The sequence below is a fragment of the Oncorhynchus mykiss genome, chromosome 8 (assembly GCF_057628025.1).
Source record: "Oncorhynchus mykiss isolate SJ-2025 chromosome 8, ASM5762802v1, whole genome shotgun sequence".
Lineage (NCBI taxonomy): Eukaryota > Metazoa > Chordata > Actinopteri > Salmoniformes > Salmonidae > Oncorhynchus > Oncorhynchus mykiss.
Window position 1 is genome coordinate 85,365,709 of NC_143029.1, and position 14,071 is coordinate 85,379,779.

General features: G+C 41.0%; 1 protein-coding gene across 1 annotated transcript; it reads left to right on the plus strand.

Moving 5' to 3' along the window:
• Positions 1-331: 331 nt before the first annotated feature.
• cplx4c (complexin 4c) lies at positions 332-12,312 on the plus strand. The gene is made up of 4 exons (XM_036986862.2): positions 332-497; positions 613-821; positions 7,215-7,302; positions 10,716-12,312. The coding sequence occupies exons 2-4, from the start codon at positions 652-654 to the stop codon at positions 10,941-10,943; spliced, it is 486 nt and encodes a 161-aa protein (XP_036842757.2). The 5' UTR covers positions 332-497; positions 613-651; the 3' UTR covers positions 10,944-12,312.
• The last annotated feature ends 1,759 nt before the right edge of the window (positions 12,313-14,071 follow it).

Genomic DNA, 14,071 nt, shown 5'->3' on the forward strand with positions numbered 1-14,071 from the left:
GGGGTTTAGGTAGTCTGACTGTGTATGTGGGGTTCAGGTAGTCTGACTGTGTGTGTGGGGTTCAGGTAGTCTGACTGTGTGTGTGGGGTTCAGGTAGTCTGACTGTGTGTGTTTGGGGTTCAGGTAGTCTAACTGTGTGTGTGGGGTTCAGGTAGTCTGACTTTGTGTGTGGGGTTCAGGTAGTCTGACTGTATGTGTGGGGTTCAGGTAGTCTGACTGTGTCTGTGAGGTCCACGTCGTCTGACTTTGTGTGCGTTCCAGTTGTGAGGTCTGGCTGGCCAGCTCCTGGTCAGTACTGGTCAGTAGGCTACCTGTAATAAGCTAATCTCTTGAGCGGTTTTACTCCAGACAGAATACATAGACACCCAGATCCCCTCACCTTGACAGACAACAGCTTATGGTGACACCAGGGAAAGTTATACTCTACAGAACAACAACATCATCCCAGCTCTTCTTAAACTCTTCAAATCAAAAAAACTTATTTTTGCACTGAGCAGGTCAACATTGTGGAATTATTTTCTTAAAACTTGATTTAGCTACTTCTCTCACTCTACATTTGAGGCAGTTGTGGGCCTCTTTCTAACAACCTGCTGCCTTCCCCTTCCCATGTAGTGCTCCGCTGTAGTTCCGTAGCTCATCAGTTGGTCCAGGATGTCGTTCATGATGAAGGCCATGTTGGGGAGTAAGTTGAAGGATATGACTGGAGGAGGAGGAGGAGGAGAGGTTGAGGTGCCAGCAGGCGATGTGAAGGAGACCCCTGAGTCTAAAGGAATGTCCAGAGAGGAGTTTGAGGACTACCAGCGACAGCTTATAGAGGAGAAGTGAGTAACCAATCAATCAATTAATCAACTGATCAAGTTCTACTTGCATAGTGTTTTGACAAATTCACGATAAATTCATTACCCCTTAACCCTAGTTAAAACCCCCAAAGGTCAAAGTGTACCAATTCATGACCCCTTAACCCTAGCTAAAACCCCCAAAGAGCAAAGTGTACCAATTCATTACCCCTTAACCCTAGCTAAAACCCCAAAGAGCAAAGTGTACCAATTCATTACCCCTTAACCCTAGTTAAAACCCCCAAAGAGCAAAGTGTACCAATTCATTACCCCTTAACCCTAGTTAAAACCCCCAAAGAGCAAAGTGTACCAATTCATTACCCCTTAACCCTAGCTAAAACCCCAAAGAGCAAAGTGTACCAATGTGTCTTTATATCTGAACCTAAATCCAGATTTAGGCTAATATGAGGGATGGCTAATTTTCTCACAATAGCAGATTAGCAGATGAGGCAAGTCAGTGGAACTAGTCAAAAAATATTTATGTTTCAAGACGTATGTTTTTACATGCTATATGAACATACCGGACGGCAGGGTTTGGGAGTGGCTGATCACATGTCATCAGTTATGTGACCACCCAAACTTTGAAAAACTAGGTAATTACTTCTTGGATTACTTTTAAATTCACAAAGGATGTTTTGCGAGAAAAAAACAATACATCATGACATGTTTTCTGTTTTCTCAACGACATTCAATTCCTGAATTGAAAAAAAAGGCGCACGTTTAAGTTCCACCTGAGCAAATCTGACCACAAGTCAGAGACCACTGTGATGGCACATCAAATGTGTTTGATGGATCCTTTTTTTTGTAGTCTTCTAATGGCTCTTCTGGGGAAAGTAATTAAAAGTTAACGGGAAAGTAATCAGATTATGTTACTGAGTTTTGGGTAATCCAAAAGTTACGTTATTGATTATAATTTTGTACAGGTAACTAGTAACCACCAGATTACAATTAGAAAACAACTGTGGACAAGAAGACAGAAGCTGAGGAAAAGTGATATCATATAATGAAAACAGAAGATTTGTTTCACGCTAACGTGACATGATTTTGAACTCGCTACTTCCAGTAACCTTTCAGAACTTTAATGAAAAAAGGTACTAGCTGGCCTAAATGAATAACTGAAAGGGTACTAGCTGGCCTAAATGAATAACTGAAAAGGTACTAGCTGGCCTAAATGAATAACTGAAAAGGTACTAGCTGGCCTAAATGAATAACTGAAAAGGTACTAGCTGGCCTAAATGAATAACTGAAAAAGTACTAGCTGGCCTAAATGAATAACTGAAAAGGTGCTAGCTGGCCTAAATGAATAACTGAAAAGGTACTAGCTGGCCTAAATGAATAACTGAAAAAGTACTAGCTGGCCAAAATTAATAACGCAAAAGGTGCAAGCTGGCCTAAATGAATAATGAAAAAGTTACTAGCTGGCCCAAATAAATAATGAAAAAGGTGCTAGCTGGCCTAAATGAATAATGAAAAAGTTACTAGCTGGCCCAAATAAATAATGAAAAAGGTGCTAGCTGGCCTAAATGAACAATGAAAAGGTGCTAACTGGCCTAAATGAATAATGAAAAGGTGCTAACTGGCCTAAATGAATAATGAAAAAGTTACTAGCTGGCCCAAATAAATAATGAAAAAGGTGCTAGCTGGCCTAAATGAACAATGAAAAGGTGCTAACTGGCCTAAATGAATAATGAAAAAGTTACTAGCTGGCCCAAATAAATAATGAAAAATGTGCTAGCTGGCCTAAATTAATAATGAAAAGGTGCTAGCTGTCCTAAATGAATAATGAAAAGGTGCTAGCTGGCCTAAATGATCAATCCAAGAGGTGCTAGCTGGCCTAAATAATTAATACAAAAGGTGCTAGCTGTCCTAAATGAATAACGCTAAAGTTCCTAGCTGGCCTAAATGATTAAAGCAAAAGGTGCTAGCTGGCCTAAATGATTAAAGCAAAAGGTGCTAGCTGGCCTAAATGAATAATGTACAAAGTGCTAGCTGGCCTAAATTAATAATGCAAAAGGTGCTAGCTGGCCTAATTTACCAGCAAAACATTTTGATGCTACAGACAATAACATCTACTACAACTCTGAGACCTTTCTAGCTTCATAACATGAGTGTAGAGTGTGTCAATGTTAAAGTCACAACCATCTTTCAGGGGTCTGTCTAAGAGCAGCAGAGGTAGTGGCATTACAGTCTGATAACTAACACAGTACCACATTATGTCTGATAACTAACACAGTACCACATCATGTCTGATAACTAACACAGTACCACAGAGTGTCTCTGTAAGGGGGGTGAGTACTGGCGGCAGAGAAGTCAGACGCAGGAGAGAAAACTGTGTTTCCAGCAGCGTAGTTTATTAAACAAAAACTCACCGGGCAACATTACAAATATAACAAATGGGTACAATACCCTATGCAGGCCAGGACAAACATGCACAAACACTTACAAATAACAATCACCGAAAAACACATGAGGGGGAACAGAGGGTTAAATACACAACATGTAATTGATGAGATTGAAACCAGGTGTGTTACAAGACAAAACCAAAGGAAAATGAAAAGAGGATCAACGATGGCTAGAAAGTCTGTGACTTCAACCGCCGAACGCCACCCGAACAAGGTGAGGGACCAACTTCGGTGGAAGCCGTGACAGTGTCTGATAACTAACACAGTACCACATTATGTCTGATAACTAACACAGTACCACATTATGTCTGATAACTAACACAGTACCACATCATGTGTCTGACATCTTCTACACAGAGTAGAGGTGTATAAGAGGTATATAAAGCCCTGCTGTGTATCATATAAACACTGGTTGAGTGGTTTAGTGATTAGCCTAATTTCAACACTAGCTGCCTGTCAAGCCACGAGTGTCTGTCTCTCACAGAGGGGCGGGTAGAGCAGAACGACAGGCACATGGTGTTACGTGTTGGTGTGCATGAGAGCAAGTGTGTGTGTGTGTGTGTGTGTGTGTGTGTGTGTGTGTGTGTGTGTGTGTGTGTGTGTGTGTGTGTGTGTGTGTGTGTGGTTGTGGGTGTGAGGCTCAGGTGATGTCAGTGAAAGGCAGAAATAAAAACTGTAGGCTGTAGTCTCCAGGCAGGATGGCTTATTGTAATGACTGGGGGCTGTAGCTCATTAGGCTCATGTAAGCCAGGCCAGGCAGGGGTCAGGGAGATTAGGATCTGGGTTACTGTCTTCCGACAGGTGGCGTCACCACTGCAACATGTCGATGCTAGTCCCTCCAATAACTCTCTAGTAAGATAATGCAATTCTGGTGTAATAACTGACCAGCGCTGTGTTCCAGGCAACCCTTGTTCTTCTTCTTGTTATTATTTTACGTCATCTTCTTTAACTTCTTCTTCATCTTCTTTTACCTCTTCATCTTCTTTTACCTCTTCATCTTCTTTTACCTCTTCATCTTCTTTTACCTCTTCATCTTCTTTTACATTCTTCTTCTTTTACCTCTTCTTCATCTTCTTTTACATTCTTCTTCTTTTACTTCCTCCTCTCTTCCTTTTCCTGCTCCACTGCAATTGCTCCAGAGTCAGCAACTGGTAACCACACATGCTCCAACCCGTAATAACACATCTGCCACCCTCAACACTGGAGCCCCTCAGGGGTGTGTGTTTAGTCCCCTCTTGTACTCCCTGTTCACCAATGACTGCGTGGCCATGTATGACTCATATCAAATCAAATCAAACTTTATTTGCCACATGCGTCGAATACAACAAGTGTAGACTGTGAAATGCTTACGAGCCCTCAACCAACAGTTCAGTTCAAGAAGAAGAAAATATTTACCAAGTAGACTAAAATAAAAAGTAATAATAAAAAGTAACACAATAACAATAACATTAACGAGGCAATATACAGGGGAACCGGTACCGAGTCAGTGTGCAGGGGAACAGGCTAGTTGAGGTACTGTACATGTAGGTGAGGGCGAAGTGACTTTGCATAGGTAACAAACAAACAGTGAGTAGCAGCAGTGTACAAAAGGGAGGGGGGTCAATGTAAATCTTCCAGTGGCGATTTTTATAAGTTGTTCAGCAGTCTAATGGCTTGGGGGTAGAAGCTGTTGAGGAGCCTTTTGGTCCTAGACTTGGCGCTCCGGTACCACTTGCTGTACGGTAGCAGAGAAAACAGTCTATAACTTGGGTGACTGGAGTCTCTAACAATTTTATGGGTTTTCCTCTGACACCTCCTATTATATAGGTCCTGGATGGCAAATGATGTACTGGGCCGTTCGCACTACCCTCTGTAGCACCTTACAGTCAGATGCAGAGCAGTTGCCATACCAGGCAGTGATGCAACCGGTTAGGATGCTCTCGATGGTGCAGCTGTAGAACCTTTTGAGGATCTGGGAACCCATTCCAAATCTTTTCAGTCTCCTGAGGGGGAAAAGGTTTTGTTGTGCCCTCTTCACAACTGTCTTGGTATGTTTGGACCATTGTAGTTCGTTGGTAATGTGGACACCAAGGAACTTGAAACTCTTGACCAGCTCCACTACAGTCCCATCAATGTTAATGGGGGCCTGTTTGGCCCATATTTTCCTGTAGTCTACGTTCTGCTCCTTTGTCTTGCTCACGTTGAGGGAGAGGTTGTTGTCCTGGCACCACACTGTCAGTTCTCTGACCTCCTCCCTATAGGCCGTCTCATCGATGATCAGGCCTACCACTGTTGTGTCATCAGCAAACTGGATCCTGGTCCATCAAGTTTACTGATGACACGGCAGTGGTAGGCCAGATCCCCAACGGCGATGAGACAGCATACAGGGAGGAGGTATGCTGACCTGGCAGTGTGGTGCCAGGACGACAACCTCTCCGGGCAAGCGCACCCTCATCCACATCGACAGGGTTTTAGTGGAGCGGGTTGAGAGATTCAAGTTCCCCAGTGTCCACATCACTAATTACTTAATATGGTCCACACGAGCACAGCCGTGAAGAAGGCGCCACAGTTCCTCTTCCCCCGCAGGAGTTGATTTTGCATGGCACCTCAGATCCTCAAAAAGTTGTAGATCGGTTTGGTTTGGTTTGACATTGGATAGCCTATTTCTGGGGCAAGTTAGGGACCGAAATTACACAATGTAAATGGGACAATATTTTAATGTTGCACATCTTTTAGTTGTCTCATTAAATGCTTTCAATATTTGTATTTTTACAATTTGTAGTTGGTTTGAGTTGTTTAGGTCATTGAAATTTGGGGCGATTGACATTATAAAACATTGTGTAATTTAATGTTGGTCCCTAACGTTCCCCCAAAGGGATATCGAATGTCAAACCAAATTGACCATGAGCATTACGATCGGGTCCATGCAGCTGTGCTCCAAAAGGTTTAATTGGGTGCTCTTGTGGACATGTGGACAGGATAGAAATAAACCCAACCCAAGTAAAACTGTTACGGTACCCTTCATTATGTGACAAACACTTTTTGTATCATCTCACAAATCTCAGTTTTGGACGAGACTGACTATTTGACCAACATTATCCTATTTACATTTTGTAGTCAATTTTGACACTAGAGTAAATGTTTCAGACTCATATCGATGCCACATAGGCTATATTCAAAACGAGAAGTTACTTTTTAAGGGAAGTCGTTTGTTGAAGACGTCCTCCAGTGATTTTTGAACTTGTTGAAAAGTAATATCCCAGGTATAAATACAGTACACACACCGAAGAGTAGAAAATATGTTGAACAAAAGGTACAGTAAGGTACAGTATTTATAAGTCATATTCTTAAAAATCAAGTTAAATATTTAACAATAAAAAATTACAGCCAAAATTAGAGACTGTCACTTTAAGGACGGATTTGGGTCACAGAGGCAGAGTTCTATCCCTCAAGGCTACACTGGCTTGGTATGGAGGAACATCTACTTCCATACTGAAAAACGTGGTTAAAATAGAGCTTCTAAGTCTATCTATCTTTTCCCTAAAGGAAACCCAAGGACCTGCATACAGTCTGACCTTAGTCCCCCTCTAATCAAAGACATGAGGGACAATTTATATGAAGAAGAAAAAAAACATCACCAAAAGATGCTAAATACTCAAATAGCGTAATATATTGAGGCAAATACTGTAATCTTGCTTAGTCATGTTCTTGCTGTCATTATAATCCCTTCCTACCTGGCCGCCATTGGAATTCCATGAACCTATTGTTCCCAACCCTATCTCTAGCCAGGACCATCTCTATCTCCACCTACCTGACCATATCCTATATATGATTTAGCTAGGGCCCAAGGTTTCTCCTGGTCAGGTTAGGTTGTCAGTAAACATTTCCTAGCCTTTATGGTTTTTATATGTATTAATTGATGTGAGTTTGCTTCCATATCTATAGAATTAACAGACTTGAGGCAGTTAAATCGAAGTGACTTTCTTTCCCCTTGCAGGATGGAGCGGGACAAGGAGTTTGCCACAAAGAAGGCGGAGAGGGCCAACCTGAGGTCCTGCCTGCGGGACAAGTACCGCCTACCTGAGGTAAGGGCTGACTTACTGTCGGCCCAGGGTTGGTGACTAACTGATTACATGTTACGTGTTAGTGATGGCTGTTTAACAGATTAAAGCTGTTTTCAGTCTCTCAGGCCCAGCTTTGATGCACCTATACTGACCTCACCTTCTGGATGGTAACAGGGTGAACAGGCAGTGGCTCAGGTGGTTGTTGTCTTTGGTGGTCTTTTTGGCATTCCTGTGACATCCGGTGCTGTAGGTGTCCTGGAGGGCAGGTAGTTAGCCTCCGGTGATGCGTGGTGCAAACTGCACCTCCCTCTGGAGAGCCTTGTGGTTGAGGGCAGTGCAGATGCCGTACCTGGCGGGGATACAGCCCAACAGGATGCTCTCAACTGTGCATCTATAGGAGTTTGTCAGGGTTTTAGGTGACAAGCCTTCTTCACCACACTGTCTGTGTGGGTGGACCATTTCAGTTTGTCTGTGATGTGTATGCTGAGGAACTTAAAACTTTCCACCTTCTCCACTACTATCCCGTCAATGTGGTTAGGCGTGTGCTCCCTCTGCTGTTTCCTGAAGTCCACGATCATCTCCTTTGTTTTATTGACGTTGAGTGAGAGGTTGTTTTCCTGACACCACACTTCGAGTGCCCTCACCTTCTCCCTGTAGGCTGTCTCGTTGTTGTTGTCGTTGTCGTTGTCGTGGTAATCAAGCCCACTACTGTTATGTCGTCTGCAAACTTGATGAGTGAGTTGGAGGCGTGCATGGCCACGCAGTCATGGGTGAACAGGGAGTACAGGAGGGGGCTGAGCACGCACCCTTGTGCGAAGTGGAGACGTTGTTCTAATGCCTCTTAAGGGGAAAGTAATCCAAAAGTAACAAAGTAATCTGATTATATTACTGAATTTGGGTAATCCAAAAGGTTCCTTACTAATATTACTTGTTAGATATTACTTCACTGTCGGAGCTAGAAATACAAGCATTTCGCTAAACCTGCAATAAAATCTGCGAATCACATGTATGTGACCAATACAATTTGATTTGATTTGATTTAGAAAGTAACGTAATCAACTCTGTGTAGGCCTGACTACTAACTTCAGATACATGAAACTTAAAACACATGAGTTAGCCCTTAGCCTCGAATTATCACGTTGATCCCCTGTAGACAATGGAAACATGACTGTCAGAGACCAATCAGTTCTGGCCATATATATGTATATATATGGGGAATTGCAATTACAATTCCCCAAAAGGCTTTTTTATGTTCATTGGAGTGTCACCTATGCCTTTATATTAGTTATATTCAAGAAAATCACATATTTGATGTGTCACAGGTAGAACTCAAAATTTGTTGAAGGTTTTTTACACAAAACTTCCTGCCTTACACTGAAAAAAAATCTAAAATCTATTAAAATATCTTTCACTTCATCCTTTGAGATGTGTTTTTGTCTCTCTGAGTCAACAAAACAAAGTTATTGTATTTTAATATAAAATACTGGTGTTATACTGTGTGACAATATTTTGTGACCATGAATAACACATATCACTACGGCCCACAAATATTGATTAAAGGTGAATCCTTCAACAATAACAATAATGATCCTATGAACTATTATTAGTTGCAGCAATAGTATTTGTCTTTTAGCAAAAACAGGATAATATGTTTAAAATGTGCAGGCTAGCTGAACTTAGATCTCTTCCAAACTAGAGAGAGAGAGAGAGAGAGAAATTACCCATACGCCACACACGTAAAGAACATGGGTTTTACTAGCAACATAGTTCTCCCCTTTTTCTCTCAAACATGTGTTGTTACTATTTCATTGCTAATGTTAATAATAATCTATTTACAATAATTTGACTTTACATTGCATTAAGTTGCATAATTACACAATTATTTTATGATAGTTATTGTTGTAGTCATTAATTGTTACACTGTAACTGGTATATTTCAATTCAATGCAGGTACACAAATGCAATTTCAAGATACCTACACAAAATAGCTACATAAAATGCCCATCAAACTACTTCAATTCAAACTTGCATTGTCTTAATTTTTCATAAAGTGCACCAAATGTGAAGCAGCTATAAACTAATATAATTCATAATCCATGTTTAATCCATAATTGTGTATGTGTGTGTGTCATATTATATTAACTAATATAATTCATCAGTTATCTTAACTGTAGTGCAATAAAACATTAACTACAGTGTAATAGTGCAACTTAATGTTAAGCGTTATCCACCCAGCTTTATATCATATTTTATCCTATTCTGTTGCTGACAGTAGCATGAAACCATGAAAACAATACCTTGCTTTTCTTCTGGCTAGTCTTTCCTCCCTAGCAACTGGATTAGCATTAATCTTTTGTCTGTGCCTTGCGTCCCTCTCCTTATTAGACAATGGCATCTATAGTATAAAGATAATGTGCCTTGAAATACCTTAAATGCCATAAAATTGTTTAAAATTATCATATTCAGTATTCATACAACATGTAAATATGAATTGCATGATTAAATGTTGTAAACGAGTGAAAACATGGCATAACAAAGCTAATGTCATTCAGCATAACGGGTGACATTGTGGTATGCCATTAAACTTTTGTTGTGCTGAAGGACAAAACGGACGGATTTCATACATAAACACATTTAACTGGCAGTTCCTTGGCCACCCATATAAAGTAAAATTATCCTTACTTTTCATATTTAATATAGCTTTTTGTAAAATAATAGCATTAAAAGTATGTTGTACTGAAGGACATGCATTTTTGTTATAAAGGTTACTAGAGGGTGAAAAGGTGAAATCATAAAATATTTCAGAGATTTACTCACCTCATCACATTGGGTCTTCTTTGGGTCTTCTTTGTGATGTCACATGATTACCATCACAAGAACCCACTGGGGGTTTCATCAGCTGTTCAAGGTGACTGGTCATAGATGATCCCGCAGCTGAAGAAGCTGGATGTGGAGGTCCTGGGCTGGCGTGGTTACACGGGGTCTGTGGTTGTGAGGCCGGTTGGACGTATTTCCACATTCTCGAAAATGACGTTGGTGTCAGCTTAATGGTAGAGAAACGATCATTAAATGATCTGGCAACAGCTCTGGTGGGCAATCCTGCAGTCAGCATGCCATTTGCATGTTCCCTCAAAACTTGAGACAGCTGTGGTATTGTGTTGTGTGACAAAACTGCACATTAAAAGTGGCCTTTTATTGACCCAGCACAAGGCGCACCTATGTAATGATCATGCTGTTTAATCAGCTTCTGGATATGCCACAACTGTCAGGTGGATGGATTATCTTGGCAAATGAGAAATTCGCACTAACAAGGATGTATAGAACATTTCTGGGATCTTTTATTTCATCTCATGAAACATGGGACCAACACTTTACATGTTGTGTTCATATTTTTGTTCAGTGTATATATTTGTGACTATGTGTCTGTTTTTCAGAGTGGCCAGGACGAAGCCATGGTGAAGATGGCGGGAGACGACCTGGATCTCCCTGAGGACCTAGCCAAGATGGTGGATGAGGATGAGGAGGAGGAGGCGGTGAATGACTCACTACTAGGACAGCTACATCAACTGCAGAACATGGACATGGACCAGCTGAAGACCAAAGCCCAGACCACCATGACAGAGATACAACAGGTGGCTGAGGAGAAGTGTGTCGTCATGTGAAGAGTGATCATCAGACTTCTTCTTCTTCTTCTACCCATTGATCTTTCTTCAGCAATTAAGCAGTCCATTGTGTGAACTTCTACGTCAAGTGGGATTTACCCAACAAGCACCAAGCCTACGTCTTTGTTATAATTATACAATATTGCATGTTAATCTTCACAGAACCACCTAATCATTCTGTTATTCAGTTGCCTCAAAAAATATGAATTGCTGAGGCGCTGTGAAATCATGCTGTATATTGTTGCTAATGACGATCACCTCCTCTCTGTTCAACTTCCACACAGAAACAGAATTAATAGAATAGACAAAGCCCCTCAGTCCACGGGTATTTGACTGGTACACTCAATATGGCCGCCGGTCCACCCATCACAAAATGTTGACTTCAATGGGAATATCTGTTCTAGTAATTATATTTTTATGCATCCACATCCGAACCGGTTGAAACAGAGTCCAGACTGAGTATTTGAACTTTCACACTAATAATTCAATACTAAACTGATTATGGCAGTAGGCCGAGAATGGAAAAAGACATGTAAACACCTTACTCTGCTTATGTCAATTGGCGTGAGGTCAAAATCAAAGGAAGCATACATCGATTTACAACACCTGGTTTTCTGAGCATTCTTTCAAATTGTTAGGACACGTAAACAGCTTAATCGGCATTCCAGTAGCATTGCAGCTGTGTATTTGATCTGCTCATGCACCGGTAGCGCAAGCTTCCCTCTTATGCACGAGTTAAGTGAGTTTCGGAAATACTGAAAGTCTGCATCTCAGAAGTAGTTTACACATGCAAACTTTATATGTACAAACTCAGAATCAAATAGGCTTCGAGAAAATTACATGGTCACTGGGGTAGAACGTTTATTTTGATTCACGATTTTCTGCATTAATAAAAGTTTCACGACTAAACAGGATTATTAGGGAAATCGTTTATCTTCTATGGGATTGGTGTCCCCCCCCCCCGCGGGACGATTGAGCTAACGTAGGCTAATAAGATTAGCATGAGGTTGTAAGTAACAAAGAAAATCCCAGGAGATAGACATATCTGATATGGGCAGAAAGCTTAAATTATTGTTAATCTAACTGCACTGTCCAATTAACAGTAGCTATTACAGTTAAATAATACCATACTATTGAGAGTGCAAAATTATGAACTTGAAAAAATATTAATAAACTAATTAAGCACATTTGGGCAGTCTTCATACAACATTTTGAACAGATGGTTCATTGGATCAGTCTAAAACTTTGCATGTACACTGCTGCCATCTAGTGGACAAAATCGAAAATGTGCCTGGGCTGGAATAATACAATATGGCCTTTCTCTTGCATTTCAAAGATGATGGTACAAAATAAATACATAAAAAACGCATGCTTTTTTCTTTGTGTTATCTTTTACCAGATATAATGTGTTGTATTCTCCTACATTCATTTCACATTTCCACAAACTTCAAAGTGTTTCCTTTCAAATGGTAACAAGAATATGCATATCCTTGCTTCACATCCTGAGCTACAGGCAGTTAGATTTGGCTATTGCAAAGCATGTAAACATTTCAAACAAACTATTATATTAATCTGACTATCCACAATAATTGTATTATTGAGTGCATGTGGGAAATGACTGACAACACAGCTCTTAGCTCCCTCAGTAGATGCCTACTGGAGAACTTATTTTGTATTGCTTTTAATCTTTTTAAATGCATTTATCTTATTAACACTTTGTTCTAGCTAGCTATTTGTGTAGGTGGCTATCAAGTAAACCCATGAAAATACAAATAAATTAAACTAGAATAAGATGGTGTGTCTATAGTTAAAAGCATACATTGTCAGATTATTTTAACATTTTTCTTTGTCTGCTGCGTAGTAACGAAAAATAAAATACATATTATGAGCAAGTCTTATTGATTAAGTAAACCGTATAGATAATCTGAAGGCTATATGTGTTATGCAAAATGTAAGGTGAAAACAGTTGTTTGCTGTATAGAGGTCAAGGGTTTCAAAAATGACTGTACATTTCCCCATACATACCCATCCAATCCGGCCTGCGGGTGGTTGGAGTTAATTTTTTGATTTGATCTTTATTTAACTAGGCAAGTCAGTTAAGAACACATTCTTATTTACAATGACAGCCTAGGAACAGTGGGCCTTGTTCAGGGGCAGAATGACACATTTTTACCTTTCGATCCACCAACCTTTCGTTTACTGGCCCAATGCTCTAACCACTAGGCAGAATGATACATTTTTACCTTTCGATCCACCAACCTTTTGTTTACTGGCCCAATGCTCTAACCACTAGGCTACCTGCCACCCCGGGTAATGGGGGTAAGGGGTGAGGGGTAATGGGGGTGAGGGGTAATGGGGGTAAGGAGTGAGGGGTAATGGTGTGAGTGGTGAGGGGTAATGGTGTGAGGGGTGAGGGGTGAGGGGTAATGGGGGTGAGGGGTAATGGGGGTAAGGAGTGAGGGGTAAATGGGGGTGAGGGGTAATGGGGGTAAGGGGTGAGGGGTAATGGGGGTAAGGGGTGAGGGGTAAATGGGGGTAAGGGGTGAGGGGTAATGGGGGTAAGGGGTGAGGGGTAATGGGGGTGAGGGGTAATGGGGGTAAGGGGTGAGGGATAAATGGGGGTAAGGGGTGAGGGGTAATGGGGGTAAGGGGTGAGGGGTAAATGGGGGTGAGAGATAAAGGCTGTAAGCCTCTAAGCTCCTGCAGCAGTCCTGCACAAAATAATTGCCAGCCTGCAAGACGCACGAGATTGAACTTCACTAAAATCTAGAGAATCTTTTCTCCCACAGCGCACACACTGGTTGAATCAACATTGTTTCCACGTCATTTCAATTAAATTATGTTGAACCAACGCGGAATAGACATTGAATTGACGTCTGTGCCAAGTTTAATTTAAATAGATACAATTTTCCCTCCACTGTGAAAATTGAGATTGAATCAGCGTCATAATCATAAGAGTACCTTTCAATGCAACAAACCAAATCTAATTTTAAGATTGAGTTGGTGATTTTTATAGTAGGCTGAGCACACTGAGCAGCTCATCGGAGTAGGAAGCAGGTTTTTCCATCACCTGCTAGCAGTTTTTCCATCACCTGCTGTGAAAGAGTAGCCTAGATTCCTATTTGAGA